Source organism: Narcine bancroftii, chromosome 1, assembly GCF_036971445.1.
Source record: "Narcine bancroftii isolate sNarBan1 chromosome 1, sNarBan1.hap1, whole genome shotgun sequence".
NCBI classification, from domain to species: domain Eukaryota; kingdom Metazoa; phylum Chordata; class Chondrichthyes; order Torpediniformes; family Narcinidae; genus Narcine; species Narcine bancroftii.
Genome location: NC_091469.1, coordinates 330,078,279 through 330,101,365, shown reverse-complemented (window position 1 = coordinate 330,101,365; position 23,087 = coordinate 330,078,279). Strand labels below are relative to the sequence as shown.

Genomic DNA, 23,087 nt, shown 5'->3' with positions numbered 1-23,087 from the left:
TGAGTGTTTTCAGTGTGTGGATAGTGGGTGTATAGATGAAGAGTGTGTGTGTAGAATGAGTGTTTTCAGTGTGTGGATAGTGGGTGTATAGATGATGTACAGAGCTGCTACACCCCCCCCCCATATGATTTAAAAAAAAACAATGCTGCTCAAGACAGAGGGTTCTGACACAAATCTAATCATTCCTTTTCACCCACCAACTTCCTCCAGCAGATTGTTTTATTCTGATTCCTACGTCGGTTGTCTCTGGAGATTTGCTTGTCAGGTCGTTGCACATCTGTGGAGCAAGAGACTGGACCTAATTAGATTGCCAGCACATGATAGCATCCTTCTGAGTTGTACAATTTTATGCCCATGCTATAGAGCTAAAAATTTCAAGTTATCTTTCATTTTAGTGTTCTAATTTGATTATAAAATCCTATCTACTTACACAAGTGTGTTTTCCTTATAGAAAGAGCATCCAGTTCCTGAACAGTTCAAGACCACATGGGATGGGACAAAGCTGTGTACCGAAGCAGCAGAGAATGTTGGCTAACTGTTCATTTTGTGAGATGTTCCACAATACAGAGTCATATTCTAGTTATAATTCACCATAATGCAGTTTTACACTTTGTGCAAGCCTACCTAGCATACAAAACCACAGTAGTCAGACACCTCACAGTAACTGCTTTACAAGTACGGGTGCAATGATTGGCAGTTTTTCTGACTCTGTATGTCTTTAACTTAAAATTTACAACACGTACATATTTTGGGTATAATTGGCACCTTTGTACTTACTGTGCTTAATTTGACAAAATCTTTTAATTAGTTTTAATAGCAGTATTTCAATTCTTTATGAAATAGTCATTGCAATTTTTAGTTTTGGCCGGTAACTAGTTGTGCATCTTATTTGCTTCTGTTCTTTTTTTTAAAATTTCAATCAAAGTTTATTCCAACATCAACAAGAACTCTGACTTAAACTGTTGCACAGCAATCACACAAAGTTCTATTTGTCTCCCTTTACATTTGAGTAAAATTGTGCCATTACTACAATAATAGTTTGCCTTATTTTCTTGGTTAGCATACATGTCCCCTTTTTTAAAAAAAAATTGGACATAAATTGTGTTTTTTTTAAAATATATTTGGTTTTCTCTGTCCTTTCATCTATTGGTTGGTTGTTTGTCCAACAATAGCAAATGCCAATTTGTATCAGGCAGGACTCTTTCTATAACAGAGTTAACATTTGCCTTTAAGATTGAATCTTTCCCTTTCCATTCTCCAAGCTTTACTTTGAACTATCCTTGCCATTTTCAAAACATAACGGGGTTGTAGGTCAATTGAGCAGCACAGGCTTGTAGGCCAAAATTTGTTATGACAGCTGGAGCATAGTTCAAAGATGTAGATCTGTATTGTTCAATGTTTTATATATGCAGTGGTTGGGTCCTCGCAGTGATATTACAATGTAATTACTTAATCCTATGTTAAGTAGGACCACAATGTGTTCACAGCAACAAGTTCAGAGTTTAATGTCTTGGACATTATCTTCGTGTAGAGAAGAAATAATCTGTTTGCAATGTAGTATTGCACTTGTTCCTTTAATCTTGTTATTTAGGTATTAGTTATTGTAATTTATAATATCACTAAATGGGTTCAAGACTTTCTTGTCATGTGACACAGAGGATGTCCCGAAAATAAAGGTGAAAGTGTTGCAAAATGTGAATTGATCAATGTGATGCTTTAACATTCTCGGACACATGTCTGAGAATGCAAGTTCTGTCACAACATTAAATTTTTCACACAATCATTTCAGAATCACAGTGGATGATGGACTATACCAGTGGTTTTCAAACTGCACCCCCCCCACCCCAACACGCATTCCACCCTAAGCAATCTCTATGCTATAGCTGCTCTGGAATTGATAAGGGATTGCTCAAGGTGATGTGAGTGGGGGGGGGGGGGGGGGGGGAAGGTTGAGAACCACTGCTCTAGACCCAATTGTTACTGAAATATTTTGCTTGAGAAAAACTATCATTGTCCTGTTTCCTTTAAAGTTACGAAACCATACACATAACGAGTCAATTAAGTACGATTAAAACAGCGGTTTTCAAACTTTTTCTTCCCACCCCCATCCCATCTTCAGCAATCCCTCACTAATCACAGAGCACCGATGGCACAGGGATTATTTAAGGTGGGATGTGAGTTTAGGGAGCAATTTGTGAACCACTGGGCTACGTGAACCATACAACATAGGAACAGAAATAGGCCATTCAGCCCCACCATTTAATCACAAACTGATCCATTGCCGCACTGCCTGGTCTTTTCCCCATAACCTATCAATCTATGCAAGACATGGTTCAGCTAGTCCCATTCCCCAACTCCCTTTTGAGTGCTTCAATGCATCCACTACTACTCCTCCTGGCAGTGGGTTCCAGACCCTAACCACTCAATGTTTCTCCAGCCTAAATTTTGTTTTAAAAGCTATAGATTTATTGTTTGCAAGGCTGCACAATTTTTATTTTCCAACTGAGATGAGGGATCTTAAACCAAAAAGGAGCAAAATACTCAGGGGAGGGGGGAGTTAACATTTCAGTAAAACTGTGAAATTCTCCTCCATTTCACGATTATTACATCTGCAGTTCAGTCTTTCCAATAGCTTCTAAAAGTGCATTGTTGGTTAGTTACAAAGTCCCCACATAAAAAGTCAAACAGTGGAAACATTATTATGTTTAACTGAGGGAAATATTTTAGCAGTGGGAAAGTCAAGAAAAATCAGTTTTAGTAATTAACAAGAATCCAAGTTCCAAACACAGGGACCGTAGAATGGCCTAATGCATTTTACAGGCAACGAAGTACAGCAAAACCCCTTGTACCTGGAATTCAAGCAACCGGCAAAAAAGAATTGAGGAAAATAAATTTAAAAAAAATAATAAAATAAATAAGTATAAAATAATAGGCAAAAAAATACATGTTTAAAATTGTAAATATTCTCTGAAGTAACACATCAACCTTTGGTGAAGATGGGAGCAGTTATTCAGCCAGCGGAGAGCCTTGGTCGTGCTTTGTTTGTAGCAGCTGTTGAATAAAGTTGTGTGAAACAGCAATGGCGTTGTCCAGAATGAACAGCTGGATGATACCGCTTGCCTTTGGAGTGACTCTCTTATAGTCACCACAGTCTGAAGCTTTATCTGTCAACTTGTTTGGGGAGTGGGGGGAGGGAGGAGGTGAGGGGTTAATTATCTATAATGTTAGTTTGTCTTTTGGGTGGCTCAGTTGAAGGGAGGGGGGAACCTGCAGATGCAGGTTCTGAAAATAAAGTAAAAATGTTTTGAGGTTTATATATTCATGCAAGAGCAGTATCGCATTTTTGTCTTTTAAAGTGTTTATTCTTAATGCAGGTGTATTAGTTAGACATTGTAAGACTAAGTCTCAAGTAACTGGAAAAAGCATGTACCAATTCCCCATAGGTCCTGCATACCAGGGGCTTTACTGTACTTTAATTACAATTCTTTCTTTTCTTCTTTGGCTTGGCTTCGTGGACGATTTATGGAGGGGTAATGTCCATGTCAGCTGCAGGCTCGTTTGTGGCTGACAAGTCCGATGTAGGACAGGCAGGCACGGTTGCAAGGGAAAATTGGTTGGTTGGGTGTTGGGTTTTTCCTCCTTTGTCTTTTATCAGTGAGGTGGGCTCTGCGGTCTTCTTCAAAGGAGGTTGCTGCCCGCCGAACTGTGAGGCACCAAGATGCACGGTTTGAGGAGATATCAGCCAATTGGCAGTGGTCAATGTAGCAGGCACCAAGAGATTTCTTTAGGCAGTCCTTGTACCTCTTCTTTGGTGCACCTGTGTCTCGGTGGCCAGTGGAGAGCTCACCATATAACACGATCTTGGGAAGGCGATGGTCCTCCATTCTGGAGATGTGACCTACCCAGCGCAGTTTGATCTTCAGCAGTGTGGATTCGATGCTGTCGGCCTCTGCCATCTCGAGTACTTTGATGTTGGAGATGAAGTCACTCCAATGAATGTTGAAGATGGAGCGGAGACAACGCTGGTGGAAGCGTTCTAGGAGCCGTAGGTGATGCCGGTAGAGGACCCATGATTCGGAGCCGAACAGGAGTGTGGGTATGACAACGGCTCTGTATACGCTAATCTTTGTGAGGTTTTTCAGTTGGTTGTTTTTCCAGACTCTTGTGTAGTCTTCCAAAGGCACTATTTGCCTTGGTGAGTCTATTGTCTATCTCGTTGTTGATCCTTGCATCCGATGAAATGGTGCAGCCGAGATAGGTAAACTGGTTGACTGTTTTGAGTTTTGTGTGCCCGATGGAGATGTGGGGGGGGAGGGGGGGGGTGGGGGCTGGTAGTCATGGTGGGGAGCTGGCTGATGTAGGATCTCAGTTTTCTTCAGGCTGACTTCCAGGCCAAACATTTTGGCAGTTTCCGCAAAACAGGACGTTAAGTGCTGAAGAGCTGGCTCTGAATGGGCAACTAAAACGCCATAGTCTGCAAAGAGTAGTTCACGGACAAGTTGCTCTTGTGTCTTGGTGTGAGCTTGCAGGCGCCTCAGATTGAAGAGACTGCGGATAGCAGGTCCCACAAGCTGAGTGTTGGTAATGCCCAGTCATTTTAGTGATATTGGCTACCTGTATTAATGAACTTTCCCAGATTCATAGCAATCTTAGTCTGGGATAGTAGTGGACACACTATGATTGATCTAGTGTTTCTGTGCTCTGACAGAAATTAGTCACAGAGACCAGTGACTGCCAGAGGGAATGATGCCAGCTTGAACAACAGCAAGGACTACACTATCCCTTTGATGAACAGCAAATAGACAGTCTGCTACAACATTGTTTAAAAACTGCCATTTTGACCCAGTTATACCTTTCTCACCAACAATTTGCCAAAACTGAGAGAGCATTCTCATAGACTTGTTAAAGTACAGCCTGTCATAGTCAAACACAGTCAATGTCTTAAGCACCTCCATCTCCAAGTACATCCTATCCTACTGGCAGGACAGACCCTGCAAAGGTGGCTGATGGTGGTATAGAAAATAGGGGACATCAAGTACTTTGAAAATCTCATGGCAGCAAGTTAAACTTGTGCAAGGAATCTTTCTGCTGATTACCACCAACCACGACCCTTCCCCCAGCTGATGGATCAATATTTAATGTAGAATTCAAGGAGGAAGCAAATGTTACAGGATATGCTTTGGTTAGGGTACCAAGTCTATTACCAAGAGTGGCTCAGTAGCACCATCATTGGTCCAGGACTGAAGAACATTCTACTACATTGATTCACAAGAGAGAAAAAAACCACTTGATCTCGTCCTCAATCTGCAGTACCTTCCATGTTTGGGACAAAAATCTTTTCTTTATTTGCCCCTGTGCTTCACAGTTTAGATTTATAATCAAACAATTCATGTGATTAAAGTGCATATTCCCGAAAATAAGAATTTTAAAATAATCTACAGATATTAGAAACCCCTGAAACTTACCTGTAATGTGCTGGACATGGCTGGTTGAGAAAAGAGGACAGCAAAAATCAAGTTAACAGTGAGTAAAGAAATTAAAATGGAGAATATACAGCCTACCTTAATATCAGAGCCTGGGACTAGAGTTCCAAAGCCTCCACGGACAATGACGGTCTTCCTGAAGCCGGCAGCAGTGCCGCCTCCCCAGGGAATCAAGAAAGATGGCACTGGAGTCATTTGGATCTCTCCAGAATACCAGAATGTTGTGAGCATGCATACCCCACCCATGCTCGAAAAGGAACAAGAAGCTTCTGACTGGAGACTTAACAGCACTGGCATAATGGAGGAATTACAACTTAGGACAGAGCTTCAGAAACACCTGGTTTTTTCGCAGATAGCGATACAAAAGAAAAGGGAGGCCAAGAGGAATCAGATGAAGATGAAGAGCTTGAAGAAAATCAAAGTGCAACTATAAACAATTCTTTCTTCATTAATGATGGGGCAATTTCAGATTTTAAGAGAAGATATATAGAGTATTAGAAGTGACGTGAACGATGTCAGAACTGAGATGAAGAAAAAGTTCAAAGAGTGGAATTGGAAGTGCAGATTGTTAAAAATGATGTGAATATTTCTATGGGTGAGTTGAAAGGGTTGAAATGTCTGGGAACATTTGGGAAATACAGAAGAAATAATTGCTGGAAAAGATTGATATATTGGAAAATCATAGCAGATGTAATAATGCAAAGATTGTTGGTCTTAGAGAAGATTCTGAAGGCAATGAGAATCCTGTGGTTTTTTTTTCAGAAATGGATTCCTAAAGTTCTGGGTGAAGAAAATTTTCCTAATGGAATTGAATTAGAGAGAGCACATAGAGCTTTAAGGAGGAAGTCATTTCCAACTCAACCAGCCAGGGCTGTATTAGTTAAATGCTTACATTATCAAGATAAAGAAAGAATTCCAAAAGGCAAGACTAAATATGGGACCCATAACTGATGAGAATAAAATTTTTTTTTATCTTGATTTGAGAAGACGGTGGTGTACAGAAGAAGAGTTCAATCCAGTGAAGGCGATTCTTTGGAAGAAAGGTTACAAGTTTACATTCAGACACCCAGTTACATGAAAGGTGTTTCTAGATAACAACCAATCTAAATTTTTTTGTGGCTGCAGAAGCAGCAAGAGTTTTTGCAGAATCTCTTCCATCTATTAAAGAAGGTCATTAGGGAGAGGGAGGTTCAAGTCTTCAATGAGAAATACAAAGGGAGGTGGTAGAGATACACCTTACGCCTAAGGTAGCATTACAGGAGTTGCAGATAGGTCTGGAGGAACCAAGTCAAACAGTCATAATCAATGATGATCAAATAAATGCTGACCTTCCAGGCAAGTTTGAAATTTTTCAAACTCCATCTCAAACTGTAGATTCTTCAGCTCAGTTTTCAATGCTTTCAGAACAAATTAAAGCATTCTCCACTCAAATGAATCAGCAATATATTTCTATGAAAACTGAATCTAATACACAATTTGAATATCTTAAAGATGAAATGAGTTCTATTAAAGTTGATATGGCAAAATATGCTAAAACTGTAGAAGATATTCAGGATTATCATCTTGATGTGGAACAATGTAAAGATACAGTTAACAAGATGGAAGATTTTTTTTACAGCCTGGGAAGTTCAAAGGAAATAACTTTTACAGAAAATACTGGAAAATCATAGTTGTAGAAATAATGTTAAAATTGTAGGACTGCCTGAAGATTTTGATGGTCAGCAACGAAAGAAGGATTATCAGCGACGGCAGAAGCAATGGTGGAAGCGGCCCTGAAGATGACCCCCCAGCGATGGCCCTGTGGCGGCAAAAGCTCTGGAACTGCTCGAAGCACCAGGGGAGGAAAAGAAGGTGGAGGAGTAGCGATCTGCTCTGCAGGCGGATGGGCCGCTGAAACCACCCCCTAGGACCCCCGAGGAAGCACCCTGGATGGGAAGAGAACGTGAGCACCATGGCAAAATAAGAGCCACTAGGTGAACCCTACACGCAGAGGGCCAAGATGGCTGAGGGCTCAACCGACGCAGAGATCGATAGAGGGGCCAAGGAAAGCTTCGTCCCAAAGAATAATGTTCAAAAGGTGCAAGTAACACCATAGACTTACTTTCACCTGAGGAGAGGAATGAATCCCGGGAGCAGCGGTTATCCTCCAGCGACGGCAGGGGTGACTCCGACCCAGTGGTGATGGCGTTGGGCAGCAGCAGCGTGCCAAGTAGCTCAGATGAAATGTACAATCCGACCATGCAGATAGACAGGAAAAAAACTGACCAGAGCAGAAGTACTAGAGCCTTTTACGAAAAATAAAGTGATGATGGAAACAGTAATAGAAGCTTCAGAAAGCAGAATTTAAAATGTTTTAAGAGACCTGTCATTGGAGCTGGGAGAAGTTAGGAAAGCTATAGGAGAATTCGCGGACGAAGATTTATGGAGGGGGTAAAAGTCCACGTCAGCTGCAGGCTCGTTTGTGGCTGACAAGTCCGATGCGGGACAGGCAGACACGGTTGCAGCGGCTGCAGGGCAAAATTGGTTGGTTGGGGTTGGGTGTTGGGTTTTTCCTCCTTTGCCTTTTGTCAGTGAGGTGGGCTCTGCGGTCTTCTTCAAAGGAGGTTGCTGCCCGCCAAACTGTGAGGCGCCAAGATGCACGGTTTGAGGCGAGATCAGCCCACTGGCGGTGGTCAATGTGGCAGGCACCAAGAGATTTCTTTACCATTGCCACAGAGTTTTTTCAAAACACTTGGTGGATGTATCAGACAATTCTTGTGAAAGAACAAAATAGCTAGAGTCTCCATGGACAAATTGACCTAGGACTATAGCCTGGGAGGGATGAGGCTCCCCAGATTATAAAATATTATTGGATGGTCCAGGCAAGGTTTATTGCCTTGTTCTTTGAGGGGAACAGTTTACCCTCTGGGCACAAATTGGGAGGAGATAACAGGAGACATTATTTACAAATTGGATGCTAAATTAATAATGCAAAAAACAGACAACCCAATATTAAAGCAATTGATTCCAATGTGGCAAAAAATAAATCAGATTATTTGGTTAAAAATAGCGATGTCCCCTAAAATGCCCCTAACCCAGAATAAATTAATCCCTATGACTATGGGTAATAAGATCCTGGACATCTGGTGCCAGAAAGGGATCAGGCGAGTCGAGGACTGCTATGGGAAGGGGGAGCTTATGTCATTTGAACAACTAAAAAATAAATTTGAGCTATCGAACAAGACTTTCTTCTGCTATCTTTAACTTAGATCTTTATTGAGGGGAAAATAGATCCATCTATGGTCCTGCCGTTGTGTAGTTATGTGGAGACTCTAATTCAAATGGGGAGGGGGGGGGCCACACGTAAATTTATTTTGGCTATGTATCTCCTGTTCCAAAATGAGAGCCCGAAACCGAGTCTCTATAAGGCAAGGCAAAGATAGGAATCAGATTTGGGAACAACAATTCCTGAACGATGCTGATCCAACCTTTGCCAGGACAGCATGAAGGTGGTTATTAACGCCAGATATAGACTGGTGCGATACAACTTTTTGCACCAGTTATATCTCACATCGCAAAGATTTCATAAGGTCAAACTGGAAATCTCAGACTTGTGTTTTAGATGTGGTGTAGAGACAGGAACTTATGTGCCAGGGTGAGACGCTTTTGGGTAGAATTAGGAAGCATTTTGAAAAAAAAAATCACAGGGGTGGAATAGCCACAAAACCTAAATCTATGTCCCTGCTAGGAGACATTGTGGACATGTGTCCAAGATTGTCTAATACCAAATTCAATTTGTGATGGTCACCTTGGCAGTGGACAGGAAATGCATAATGGTTACTTGGAAATCTGACTCTCAGCTAAGCATAGCAAGATGGAATGTGGAGATGCAGAGATGAGTTCCCCTGGAGAAAATTGCTTACAACTTAAGGGGGAGATATGGTACATTCGTTGAGGTATGGCAACCATATCTGCGACACATCGAAATGCAGGTGTCATTAACCTCCCCAGAGCCTTTCTCAACAGGAACAATTGGATCTCACAAGCCCTGAAACACTGAAAATGAGGAGACAACTTGAAAATCCTGCCAGCTCCCCCTCCCTTTTTTTTCTTTCTTTCTTTCTTTCCTTCTTTGTATATTCGTATCACTATTTTTAATAATTGATTTTTATTTTTTTGCTTAGGTTGAATGGGAGGGAGGGTGAGTGATGGCGGTAGGGGGAAAGGGAGGACTCGACAAACAAAGATCTGTAAAATGGGAGGATTGTTCCCCTATAACACTTGGTTAATACAAGTCTGTAAAGGTATAAATAAAATTTTCAAAAACAAAAAATAAGGAGCCCAATTACTTTCCTTAATGAACATTTGAAGGCTGGATAGAACTTTTCACGTTCAATTTGATAGCTAGCTATTTCAGATTCATTTTGTACTACTGGGATTTGATTTTGTCACTTCAGATAAATAATCTAGAGTTCTGAATTAATAATTGAAATTCAACTTAAGATAATATTGGAATATAGGGGTTAATTAATCATAGAAAATATGTAGAATATATGCTTATGTACTATTCATTTTGTATACATGAATCCAGCACTATGTAACAATTTAATATTTACGTCATGGTGAAGGGAAAGAGTAATGCAAGTAAGGGGCAGCCACAGTATGTAGCAAAGTTGGCTGATTACAGAAGGTTTAGAATTGTCTGCTCCCCAAATACAAAAGAGAGAATATGTATGAAACAATTTAGTAGGAAGTAGGTGTTGATTAGCACAGGAGACGAAGGCCAGACAAGAACAAGGAGAATCCTGACAGAGACTGACAGAAACAAAGAGAATGGAAACTAACTCAGTAAGCTAAGAGAAGGAGGTGTTGAGTAGAACAGAAGAATATGGCCAGATGAGAACAAAGAAATAATTAGAAATATCTGGGGTATGAATTGATTTCTGATCAAAACAACAGGATATTCTGGCCTTGAGGATTAAGATGGGAAGCTCTACAACCCAGATATCTGCAGAGCAGGAAATTACTTGTGATAAATCTTATGCAAGAAATCTAGCAAAGAAAGCCAACTTTTGTTCTGTATGATAAGGTTGAGCTACATAAACTGTAGAGACTGGACAGTAGAGGTCAGTCTTGGGGAATAGCTCACTGTGCAGGTGACCTATGAACTAACGACTGAACCAGAGCTCTGTTAAGCTTTATTCTTGTGCTGTGTAATAAACTGATTGTTGAACCGAATACCTTCTCCTATCACTTCATTTAACGAACATGCTGGACTCAGATGACACATAGACTAAATTAAGGGTAGGGTAAAGCCAGAGTCCAACAATAACCAGCCTATCGATTTTGTACCAGAACTCATTCATTCTGTTGACCATCCCCTTATAACAATAACTTAATTTTTCACTCTCCATTGTCATTATCACTTCTCTATGACACAAAACTACTCTGCCTTCAGAGACTTGTCTCTGTGAATGCAATGACATACATATGACACTTTACAGCATGGAAACAGGACATATCGGCCTTTCGAGTCCATGCCGGTTAACACGAACCACTCCACTAGTTTCCCCCTCCCACACTCAGCCCATATCCTCCAACCCCCTCATATCCATGTACACATCCAACCTTCTCTTCAATGACAGAAAGGACCATTCTGCCACCACTCTCTTGAGTGAAGAAGCATCCTCTAACATTTCTCCTAAAGTTTTGCCCCCTTACCCTTAACTCATGCCCTCTTGTTCCAGCCTCCCCTGCCCTCAGTGTAAAGAGTCTACTCATGTCTAGTCTATCTATTCCCTTCATAATTTTAAATACCTCTATCATCTAAGCCATCATTGTAAACAAAGGATCAATTTCAGTTCACGCTGGGATCAAGCAAGACCGAGCTCCAATTAATTTCCAATGCAGTATTATTTCTCACTACTCCAACAGAGTGCAACTACATAATGAAATGGAACTTTCACCACACCAGATGTAAGACCATCATGACCAGTCAACAGAGCTGCAGTGCCCAGACAATGCTTGCATACATTCAAATCTGGATGCTGAGCTCCAAATCAAGGTATTTGAGAGAAAGAGCCTTGCACAATTAATCTGCAAAATAAAGGCCGTTTTCTAACCACAAAGATTAGAACAGTTTGTATTCTGGATTTGGTGCTGTGCTTTGAATCAGATTTGATTATGGGACAAGATAGGAGGTGGTGATCACAATATGATAGGGTTTCTTGTGGGTGCTCCAGTTACCTCCCACCCTCCAAAACACACGGGAATTGTAGGCCAATTGGTCTATTTGGGTGGCACGGGCTCGTGGGCCAGAAGGGGCCATTATCCTGCTATATGGTGAAATTGTAAAGAATTCACTCTGCAGCTTGACACTAAGAAGCTAAATTCAGATGTGTCAGTATTACAGTTAAGTGAAAGTAACTCCAGAAGGATGAGACAGGAGCTGGCAAAAGTTGATTGGAAGGAAACAGAACTAGTGGAGTGAAGACAGTAGAGCAGCAATGACAAGCTTCTGGGAATAATTCCAAAGATGCACAATTTCATCTCAAAGAAGTAGAACACACTCTAAAGGGAGGGGGAGGCAACTGTGGCTGATAAGGGAAGTGAAAGACCACATAAAAACAAGAGATGGCATGTAGTATCGCAAAAATTAGTAAGAAGCCGGAGGATTGGCTAGCTTTGAAATTGGATAGATAAAGGCGAGTCAGTGGATTTTCAAAAGGCCTTTGACAAGGTACCTTAGGTGAAGCTTCTAAACAAAGATAGGAGCCCATGGTATTACAGAAAAGGTACTAGCTTAGATAGACAATTGGATAACTAGCAAAAGGCAGAGTGGAAATAAAGGGGGCCTTTTATGGCTGGCTGCCAGCATCTAGTATTATCCCACAGGGGTCAAAGTTGGATCTGCTACTGTTCACAATTTATGTATATGATTTAGATTGCCATTCTCAACGGGGGCCATATGGCTTCTCTGGAGGCCACTGCATATTTAAGGGAGGCCATGGACTGAAATCATTTTTTTTTAAATTCTGTAGTCAGTTGGAGAGAAATATGAAAGAAACCAACTAAACTTGACTGCTTCACAGGGAAGGGGGCCCATACACTGAGCAGGGTCCTAAGGGTGCTGTAGTCAAGAAAAAGTTGAGAATGGCTGACTTAAATGATGGCCAATTTGTGGATGAAGGGGCAGGTAGCGATGAGGAAGAAGGGGATCTGCAGAGGAATTGGGACAGTTGCAAAGAAATGGCAGATGAAATTCAGTGTAGGAAAGTGTGTAGTCAAGCACTTTGGTAAAGTGAAGAAAGAACTAGACCATTTTCTAAATGGGAAAAGAATTCCGAAAGCAGAGGTCTGAAAGGATCACAAGACTTAGGAACAGAATTAGGCCATTCAGCCTATCAAGTTGGCTGTACAATTCATATCATGGTTGATATCCTTGAGCATCCCAACACAAGATCAAGCCAAATACAATGTTAGCATTCATTTTGAAAAGACGACAATATTAAAGCAAAGATGTAATGCTGAGGCTCTATAAGATATTAGTCAGACCACATTTAGAGTATAGTGAGCAATTTTAGGCCCCACAACGAAGCAAGCATTTGCTGGCATTAGAGATGGTCCAAAGGAAGTTTACAAGAATGATCCTAGGAATGAGAGGGTTAACATACGAGGAGTGTTTGATGGCTCTGGGCCTGCACTTGCTGACGTTCCAACAGGTTTCCAATTGCAGTATTTCCAATTGCAGTGTTTAATCTCACACAGTCCCAGTTTTTTTCTCCCTTCTGTTTTCATTCATCTCCATTTACACCTTCTTCAGACATGCGAGCCACAACTGAAACAGCTTTACCTCCCTTTCTCAGCCAGGATCTTCACTTCGGGCTTTCAGTCCTACAATCCAGTGCCTATGAGAGGGGAGTGCCTGGGAGCAGGACTCTCAGGCATATCAGTGGGGAAATTCAGCAAACCTGGAGAGTTGGAGACCCCGGCTCTGCCCGAACACACCCAATTTACCACCTCATCATCAAAATCATTAATGTAAATGACGAACAACAAAGGACCCAACACTGATCCCTGAGGCACACGGCTCATCATTGGCCTTAATACCTGATAGACAGTTGTCCACCATGACTCTCTGGCGCCTATCTTCTAGCCACTGTTGAACCCATCTATCTATCTCAACATAAATCCCTAGTGTCTAAACCTTTCTAATCATCCTTTCATGTGGAACCTTATCTAAAGCCTTTCTGAAATCCAAATAGACCATATCTACTGCTCTACCTTCATCAACCTTTCTAGTCACTTCCTCGAAAAATTCAACAAGATTTGTCAAACGTGACCTTCCCCTCACAAACCCATGTTGGGTGTCCCTGGTCAATCCCTCCCCCTCTAGATACTTATACATATTATCCCTAAGAATACTTTCCATTAGTTTACCAACCACCAACGTCAAACTTACCGCCCGATAATTGTTGGGACTACACCTGGAGCCCTTTTGAAACAGAGGAACCACGTTTGCAACACGCCAATCCCACCTTCCTCCAGTAACCGTTGAAAAAAATCACTGTCAGAGCCTCTGTTATTTCCTCCCTGACTTCCCTTCTTGGAGAAAATCCTGTCGGGGCCTGGAGACTTATCCACCTTTATATATCTCAGAAGTTCCAACACCCCCTCCAATTACCCCTTTTGCCTCACTTATCCTACACAATTCCATATCCTTTTCCTTAGTGAATATCAACAAGAAGAATTCATTCAATCTCTCCCCCCATCTCGTTTGGCTCTTCACACATTCTTCACTCCGATTCTCCAGTGGACCAATTCAATCTTTCACTTTTGTGAGAATTATCCAAAGTGCTGTTTCAGAAAAATGTAATAATCAGTGTTAACAATGGCTATACAGAGATGAGATGCGAGAGAAAAAAAGGGGGTGGGGTCTGCAAGAATACAAAGGAAGGACAGTTCCTGCAAGAGATTGCAGGCAAGGTCAACTTGATATATTAAAAAAAAACTGTGAAAGAACAGGAACATGTGACAAAGCATCATACCAAATAAGGATAAAAATAAATAGGAGTTGGGGTCGCAAAAATCAGGGGAATGGGAGAAGTAAACAAAGGCAAGCTTTAAGATGAGGAGAGGAACAGCTTTTGATAGGTTAAACTAACATATAAATTATTCAGTTAACTAACCAATTAAATTAACAAAATAGTGGCTATTAACACAAAGAAATGTATAATAAAAAGGTTGTTGAAAATCAGTGAGTGTACCTTCTCTGAAGGACACCCACTCTTGCAAGAACGTTGAATAAAAGGTTATATTGCTTCGCCGACTGACTCTGAGAAATTACTTCATCAGTGAGCTGGATTTCTCACACTCCACTTTTGCTATTCGTGTATTTGTAAAAACCCTTCAGATTTACTTTCACCCTATTCGCTATAGCCACCTCATACCTTTTTTTCGCTTTCCTAATTTCCTTCTTAAGCTTATTTCTACAATCCATGTATCTTTCAAGCATCTCGTCCATACTTTGCTTCCTGTATTTAACATAACAATTACAGCACGGAAACAGGCCATTAGGCCCTTCTAGTCCGCACCGAACCAAACACCCCTCTCTAGTCCCACCTCCCTGCACAATGCCCATAACCCTCCATCTTCTTCTCATCCATATACCTGTCCAACCTTTTCTTAAATATTACAATTGACTCCGCTGCCACTATTTCTCCCGGAAGCTCATTCCACACGGCTACCACTCTCTGAGTAAAGAAGTTCCCCCTCAAGTTACCTCTAAACCTCTGCCCCTTAGTTCTTAACTCATGTCCTCTTGTTTTAATCTTTCCTCCTCTTAACGGAAATAGTCTATCCACATCCACTCTGTCTATCCCTTTCATAATCTTAAATACTTCTATCAAATCCCCTCTCAACCTTCTACGCTCCAAAGAATAAAGACCTAATCTGTCCAATCTCTCCCTATACTCTAGATGCTTAAACCCAGGTAACATTCTGGTAAACCTTCTCTGCACTCTCTCCACTCTGTTTATATCCTTCCTATAATTAGGCGATCAGAACTGCACAGAGAACTCCAAATTAGGCCGCACCAACGTCTTATACAATCTCAGCATCACCTCCCAACTCCTATATTCCATGCAATGATTGATAAAGGCCAGCATACTAAAAGCCTTCTTCACCACCCTATTCACGTGAGTTTCTACCTTCAGGGAATGATGTACCGTTACTCCTTAAATCTTTCTGCTCTTCTGTATTCATCAATGCTCTCCCATTTACCACGTATGTCCTGTTCTGATTCTTCTTACCAAAATGAAGCACCTCACACTTATCAGCATTAAATTCCATCTGCCATTTTTCAGCCCACTTTTCTAAGCAGCCCAAATCCCTCTGCAATCCTTGAAAACCTTCTTCATTATCCACTATTCCACCTATCTTAGTATCGTCTGCATATTTACTAATCCAATTCACCACCCCATCATCTAGATCATTAATGTATATAATGAACAACAATGGGCCCAATACAGATCCTTGAGGCACACCACTGGTCACCGGCCTCCAACCTGACAGACAATTATCCACTACCACTCTCTGGCCTCTCCCTTTTAGCCAATGTTCAATCCATTTGACTATCTCAAAATTTATACCTAAAGACTGCACCTTCTTAACTAACCTTCCATGTGGTACCTTATCGAAGGCCTTACTGAAGTCCATATAGACAACATCCACTGCGCTACCCTCATCCACATTCCTAGTCACCTCTTCAAAAAATTCAATCAGATTGGTCAAACATGACCTTCCTCCCACAAATCCATGTTGAGCACTCCTGATGAGACCCTGTCTATCCAGATGTTTATAAGTACTATCTCTAAGAATTTTCTCCATTAATTTACCTACCACAGACGTCAAACTTACAGGCCGATAGTTGCCAGGCTTCCTCCTTGAACCCTTTTTAAATAATGGAACCACATGCGCAATGCGCCAATCCTCCGGCACTATCCCCATATCTAATGACATTTGGAAAATTACCGCCAGAGCCTCTGCTATTTCCTCCTTCACTTCTCTCAATGTCCTGGGGAAGATCCCGTCTGGTCCCGGAGACTTATCCACCTTTATATTCTTCAAAAGCCCTAAAACTACATCTTTTGTAATCTCTATATTCCCCATATTTACCCAATTTGCTTTTTTTTATCTCACATCTCCCAATATCCTTCTCCTTAGTGAATACCGAAGAAAAAAAACTGTTCAATATCTCCCCCATTTCTCTAGGCTCCACACCGTTTTCCGCTCTGATTCTCTAAGGGACCAATTTTGTCTCTAGCTTTCCTTTTACCATTAACATATTTGTAGAACTCTTTTGGATTAGTTTTCACCCTGCTTGCCATAGTTTCCTCGTACCTTCTTTTAGCTTTCCTAATTCCTCTCTTAAGATTCCTCTTACATTCAATGTATCTTTCAAACATCTCCTTAACTCCATGCTTCTTATATCTAATGTATGCCTCCCTTTTTCTTCGAACCAAGTTTCCAATATTCCTTGAAAACCACGGCTCTCTCAAACCTTTTGCCCCTCCTTTTAACCTAACAGGAACATAAAGCTTTTGCACTCTCAAAATCTGATCTTTAAAAGACTTCCATCTCTCTACTACATCCTGCCCATAAAACAAATTGTCCCAATGCACACCCTGCAAGTCCTTTCGCATCTCCTCAAATCTAGATTTTCCCCAATCAAAAACCTCAACCCTTGGCCCTGACTTCTCTCTTTCCATAATGACATTGAAGCTGATGGCATTATGATCACTGGACCCGAAGTGCTCGCCAACACTAACCTCCGTCACTTGACCCATCCCATTTGCGAACAGTAGATCTAATACTGCTCCTTCTCTGGTTGGCACCTCTACATATTGTTGTAAAAAACTATCTTGCACACATTTCACAAACTCTAACCCATCCAGTCCTTTCACAGAATGTGTTTCCCAATCTATATGTGGAAAATTAAAATCTCCCATAATTACAACCCTGTGCTTATCACAAATATCTACTATCTCCCTACAGATTTGCTCCTCTAGGTCTCGGTCCCCTCCGGGTGGTCTATAATACACCCCTACAAGTGTAACCTCTCCTTTCCTACTCCTCAGTTCCACCCAAATAGCCTCCGTGGATGTGCCGTCTAATCTATCCTTCCTAGGCACCGCTGTAATATTTTCCCTGACAAGCAATGCAACCCTACCTCCTCTGGCCCCTCCGACTCTATCACACCTAAAACAACGAAACCCAGGGATATTCAGCTCCCAATCACATCCCTCCTGCAACCATGTCTCACTAATCGCTACCACATCATACTTCCAAGTATCAATCCACACCTTCAGCTCATCCACCTTTTTTACAATACTCCTGGCATTAAAATATGAATTTCAGAGATTTCCCAATTTTTAATCCCTGTTTTTCCTCATCTTTAATAACAACATTATTTACTTTTCCTGCCAATTGCCCTTCATCTTCTTCCAGAGCATTTCCCTTCTCTATCACCTGCCCATCCATATTCAAATACTTACTACAAACTTTCTTTGTTTGCATTCTAACCTTCTCCTTACTGCTCTGTACTATTTTGTTCCCTCCCCCCAACCATTCTAGTTTAAAGGATCCAGAGTAGCCCTAGCAAATACCTCTGCCAGGATTCTGGTCCCCCTGGGATTTAAGTGTAACCCGTCCTTACTGTATAGGTCACATCTCCCCCAAAAAAGGTCCCAGTTATCCAGAAACTTATAACCCTGCCCCTTACTCCACCCCTTCAGCCACGTGTTAATCCTCCACCTCATTCTATTTCTATTCGCACTGTCATGTGGCACAGGGAGTAATCCAGAGATTACCCCCTTTGCGGTCCTTCTTTTTAACTCCCTACCTAACTGCCTGTACTCACTTTTTAGGACCTCCTCTCTATTTCTCCCTGTGTCATTGGTACCTACATGTACCACGACCTCTGGCTCCTGTCCCTCCCACTTTAGGATATCTGGGACATGAGCAGCAACATCCCGGACCCTGGCACCAGGGAGGCAAACCACCATCCGGTTCTCCTTGCTGCATCCGCAGAATCCCCTATCTGTCCTCTTAACTATGGAGTCTCCTACCACAATTGCCCTCCTCTTCCTTTCCCTCCCTTTCTGAGCTACAGGGGTCGACCTCGTGCCAGAGGCACAGCCACTGTCGCTCCCCCCAACCTTGATGTCCCCCTCAACAGTGCTCAAAGAGGCGTACTTATTGCTGAGGGTTACATTCACAGGGCTCCTCTCTGGCACCTTACTTTTTTTTGTCCCTCTCCTAACAGTTACCCACCTTTCATCCTCCCGTGGCCCTGGCGTGACCACCTGGCTGTAACTCCTGTCTATAACTTCCTCTGTTTCCCTCCCTCTTATCTCGAATAAACTTCCTAATCTCTATTGAAAATCACAGCTCTCTTGAACATTTGGCTCTGCCTTTTATCCTAACAGGAACATAAAGATTCTGCACCCTCAAATTCTCACCTTTAAATGCCCTCCAATTCTCTATCTCCTTCTCAAAAAACAAATCAGCCCAAACCACTCTCTGCAAATCCCTTTTCATTTCATCAAATCTGGCTTTCCCCCACTCAAAGACCTTCATCGTCGTACCAGATCTATCCCTTTCCATAATTATGTTTAAACTAATGGTACCATGATCACTGGATCCAAAGTGCTCCCCCACACACACCTCTGTCACCTGCCCTATTTCATTCCCCAACAGTAGGTCCAACACTGCCCCCTCTCTAGTTGGTGCCTCAACATATTGCGGCAAAAAGCTATCCTGCACACATTTTACAAAATCTAAGCCATCCAGCACTTTCACCGACTGTGTCTCCCAATCTATATTAGGAAAATTAAAATCCCCAACTAACACAACTCTGTGCTTATTGCACAACTCAGCTATTTCCTTACACATTTGGTCCTCTAGTTCTCGCTCCCCACTAGGTGGTCTATAATACACCTCTATAATTGTAACCTCACTTTTTCTATTTTTTAATTCCATCCACACAGTCTCCCTTGATGAGCCTTCCAATCTATCATGCCTCAGCACGGCTGTAATATTTTCCCTGACAAGTAATGCCACACCCCCCTTACGCCTCCAATTCTATCACACCGAAAGCAGTAAAATCCCAGAATATTTAACTGCCAGTCACAATCATCCTCCAACCACATCTGACTAATCATCACCACGTCATACTGCCAAGTGTCTATCCACACCTTCAGCTCATCCACCTTCCTTACAATACTCCTTGCATTGAAGTAAATGCATTTCAGAGATTTTTCCATATCTTACCTCCTGCCTATCCCCCTCTTTTCTGTCCACACTATTATTTGTTACCATCATAACACCTTATCCCTTTCCTCCTTGATCAACTGCTGTTCCACCCCCAAATTTTGTCTATAAGCCTTTTTTCTGTGCCGACAACAGCTCTCTCTGCTGTCCTCCCTTACATGGTCCCCTTCCCCCAACCATACTAGTTTAAAGCCCTCTTAGTAGCCCTAGCAAATGCCCCCACCAGGATCCTGGTCCCTCTGGGATTCAGATGTAACCCGTCTGTTTTAAGTGTTTCAAAATAGGTACATTATAATTATTCAATAACTTAGGATTCCATCTATAAATAAACTGATCCATCATCTTCTTCCCAATTAAAGATAGTTCAATATTAACCCATATCAAAGGTTTATTGATTTCAAACATCATATTAATGAATTTCAATTGTGCTGCATCATAATAATTTTAAAAATTACCAAGTTGCAAACCTCCTAATTCATATTTCCAAGTTAATTTCTGCAATGATACCCTTACTATTTTATCCTTCCATAAAAATTTCCTCACCAATGCATTTAAATCCTTAAAAAATTTTGAGGAATCTTGCAAGGAATAGACTGCAAAAACTACTGATTTCAAGGAAAAATATTCATTTTAATATAATTAACTCATCCTATTAATGTGATCGGTAAATATTTCCATCAATTAAAATCATAAATAATTTTAGACAATAAGGGCAAATAATTTAATTCATATAAATGACTATAATTACAATCTACCTTAAAGCCTAAATACTTAATCTGATCTGTCCATTTAACCATATAACATATAACCATATAACAGTTTATAGCATGGAAACAGGCCATCTCGGCCCTACAAGTCCACGCCAGTTCACTTAAACAACTCCGCTAGCTCCCCCTGCCTATTCTCTGACCAAAACCCTCTAATCCCCTCTTATCCATGTATATATCCAGCCTCCTCTTAAATGAAAGAATTGGCTTTGCCTCAACTATTTCCTCTGGAAGATTATTCTATTCAGTCACCACTCTATGAGTGAAGAAGCATCCTCTAATGTTTCTCCTAAAATTTTTCCCCCTTACCCTCAACTTGTGTCCTTTTGTTTCAACCTCCCCTGCTCTAAGGGGGAAGAGTCTACTTGCATCTAGTCTATCTATTCCCTTCATAATTTTAAACACCTCTATCAAATCTCCTCTCAACCATCTATGTTCCAATGAATAAAGTCCTAACCTCTTCAATCTTTCTCTGTACTCTAGGTATTTTAAGCCAGGCAACATCCTTGTAAATCTTCTCTGCACCCTCTCCAGCTTATCTATATCCTTCCTATAATTTGGAGGCCAGAACTGAACACAATACTCCAAACCTGGCCTCACCAACGCTTTAAACAGTCGCAGCATCACTTCCCAGCTCCTATACTCTATGCTATGATTTTTGAAGGCTAGCATACCAAATGCCTTCTTAACCACCCTGTCAACATGGGAATCCACCTTCACAGAATGCTGCACCATAACTCCAAGATCCCTTTGTTCTTTCACAATATGCCTACATGAAGAATACTCCATTTCAGCTAAAGGCATAATCTCACTCTTTTCCCAATTATTTTATAACTATATCTCACCATATTGTTCCAATCCATCATGTAAACTCCTCAAAGAATTCTGAGGTTCTGTTAAATATATCAAAACATCATTTGCAAACACGTTAATTTTAAACTCATCAGATTTCACCTTAATACCTTTAATATTACTATCTTGTCTAATCACCTGAGCCAAAGATTCAGTAACTAATGCAAATAGAGCTGCTGACAAAGGGCAGCCTTGTCTAGTTAATCTGGTCAACATAAAAGGTAAAGATAACAGTCCATCTGTCACGACTCTAGCAGCAGGGCTTCTATATAAAGTCTTAATCCAACCAATAAAAAAGGGCCAAATTTAAATTTCTCCAAAACTTTAAATAAAATGCTTCAGTCTACTCTATCAAAGGCCTTTTCTGCATCCAACAAAATAACCATTGGTAGGTTGGATCCCTCCCAAGACACATTAATCAAAGAAATCAACTTCACAATATTATCTGCCGAATAACAATTTTTAATAAAAGCCGTCTGATCTAAATGAATTAAATCTGGTAAATATTTAGCCAACCTATTAGCTAGAACCTTCACCACAATTTCATAATCAACATTTAATAATGAAATTAGTCTATAAGGCCCTGCTTTCAATGGATCCCTATCTTTCAATAACTGTAATAATTGTTTGAGTACAAGAATCCGGAAAAGAACTAATAATTTGTCCTCCCAAATATGCTTTTAAAGCATCCCTTAAAACAAATTTACTTTAAATGAATCCATATTTACTTTCAAAATAGCTGTATTTGATCTCTAATAAAATTACAAAATTCAACATTTTTCAACAACAGAATTAAATCTCCATCGATATATATGTTGTCAATTCTCTCTGAACCAGTGAGTGTTATTAATAGCAAGGAATGATCAGACAAAATCCTACTCTTATATTCAGCCTTCAATACCCAGCCTTGCAATTGTGCTAATACCAAAAGTAAATCTATTCTAGAATAAGAATCATGTTGAAATGAATAAAACAAAAAAAAAAATCTTTCTCTTTAGGATTTAACTACCTCCATATATCTACTAAATTCATATCTTTCATTAATACCATCAATTGTTTAGCCATTCCAGTCCTAACTACTGTTCTTGGAGATTTATCTAAGAATAGATCCAAAGAACAATTAAAATCACCTCCTACTGTGGTGGTGTGAACAGTGGAAGAAACGCAGCCACCACGTTGAGGTTCGTTAACGACTGTTTTTATTCAAATTCAGCACGTCCCTATAAAGGCAGCATGAGCTCAGTCACCTGGTGCATTGTGACATCATAATCACTGCCTAGGATGCATGCTGGGAGGGACGCTGGAGTCAGAGAGAAACCTCTGACGACGCCATTTCCCCATGGCTGCACCGCCACATGGTGATACAAGCAGGGCCGGTTCACCATGAGGATGTGCACCGCCACACAACCACCCCCCCACCCCAAGAACCGGCTACACGATCTGTCACTTTGACGGCCGGCCCCGGTGGTTGGGCGCGGCCGTCTGCACCGGCTGTGATAACTCCAGATGGGTCGCCTTCAGGCAGTCCACTGTAAAAAGTTCCTCTCTCTCCCCAACGTCCAGGGTGAAGGTTCTGTTGGACTGGTGCAAGACTTTGTATGGCCCCTCGTACAGTTGCTATATTGGTGCACCTTGTGGTCCCCTCCGCATGAAAACAAACTGGGCCGAATCAAGT

At 41.2% G+C, this 23,087-nt stretch overlaps 1 protein-coding gene and 1 long non-coding RNA gene across 4 annotated transcripts in view; one reads left to right on the top strand and one right to left on the bottom strand.

Moving 5' to 3' along the window:
• Positions 1-1,699, top strand: part of LOC138748361 (adenylyl cyclase-associated protein 2-like) — a 224,855-nt gene extending 223,156 nt beyond the window's left edge. For all 3 annotated transcript variants that reach the window (XM_069908429.1, XM_069908420.1, XM_069908412.1), the window contains one exon: positions 452-1,699. In XM_069908429.1, the coding sequence (XP_069764530.1) occupies positions 452-535 (84 nt within the window). In that variant the 3' untranslated portion in view covers positions 536-1,699. The remainder of the gene's footprint in view (positions 1-451) is intronic.
• LOC138748375 (uncharacterized) lies at positions 158-22,612 on the bottom strand. The gene is made up of 2 exons (XR_011347980.1): positions 22,543-22,612; positions 158-277 (listed from the first exon to the last, which is right to left on the bottom strand). It is a non-coding gene; the product is annotated as an uncharacterized lncRNA (long non-coding RNA).
• Between the last annotated feature and the right edge of the window lie 475 nt (positions 22,613-23,087).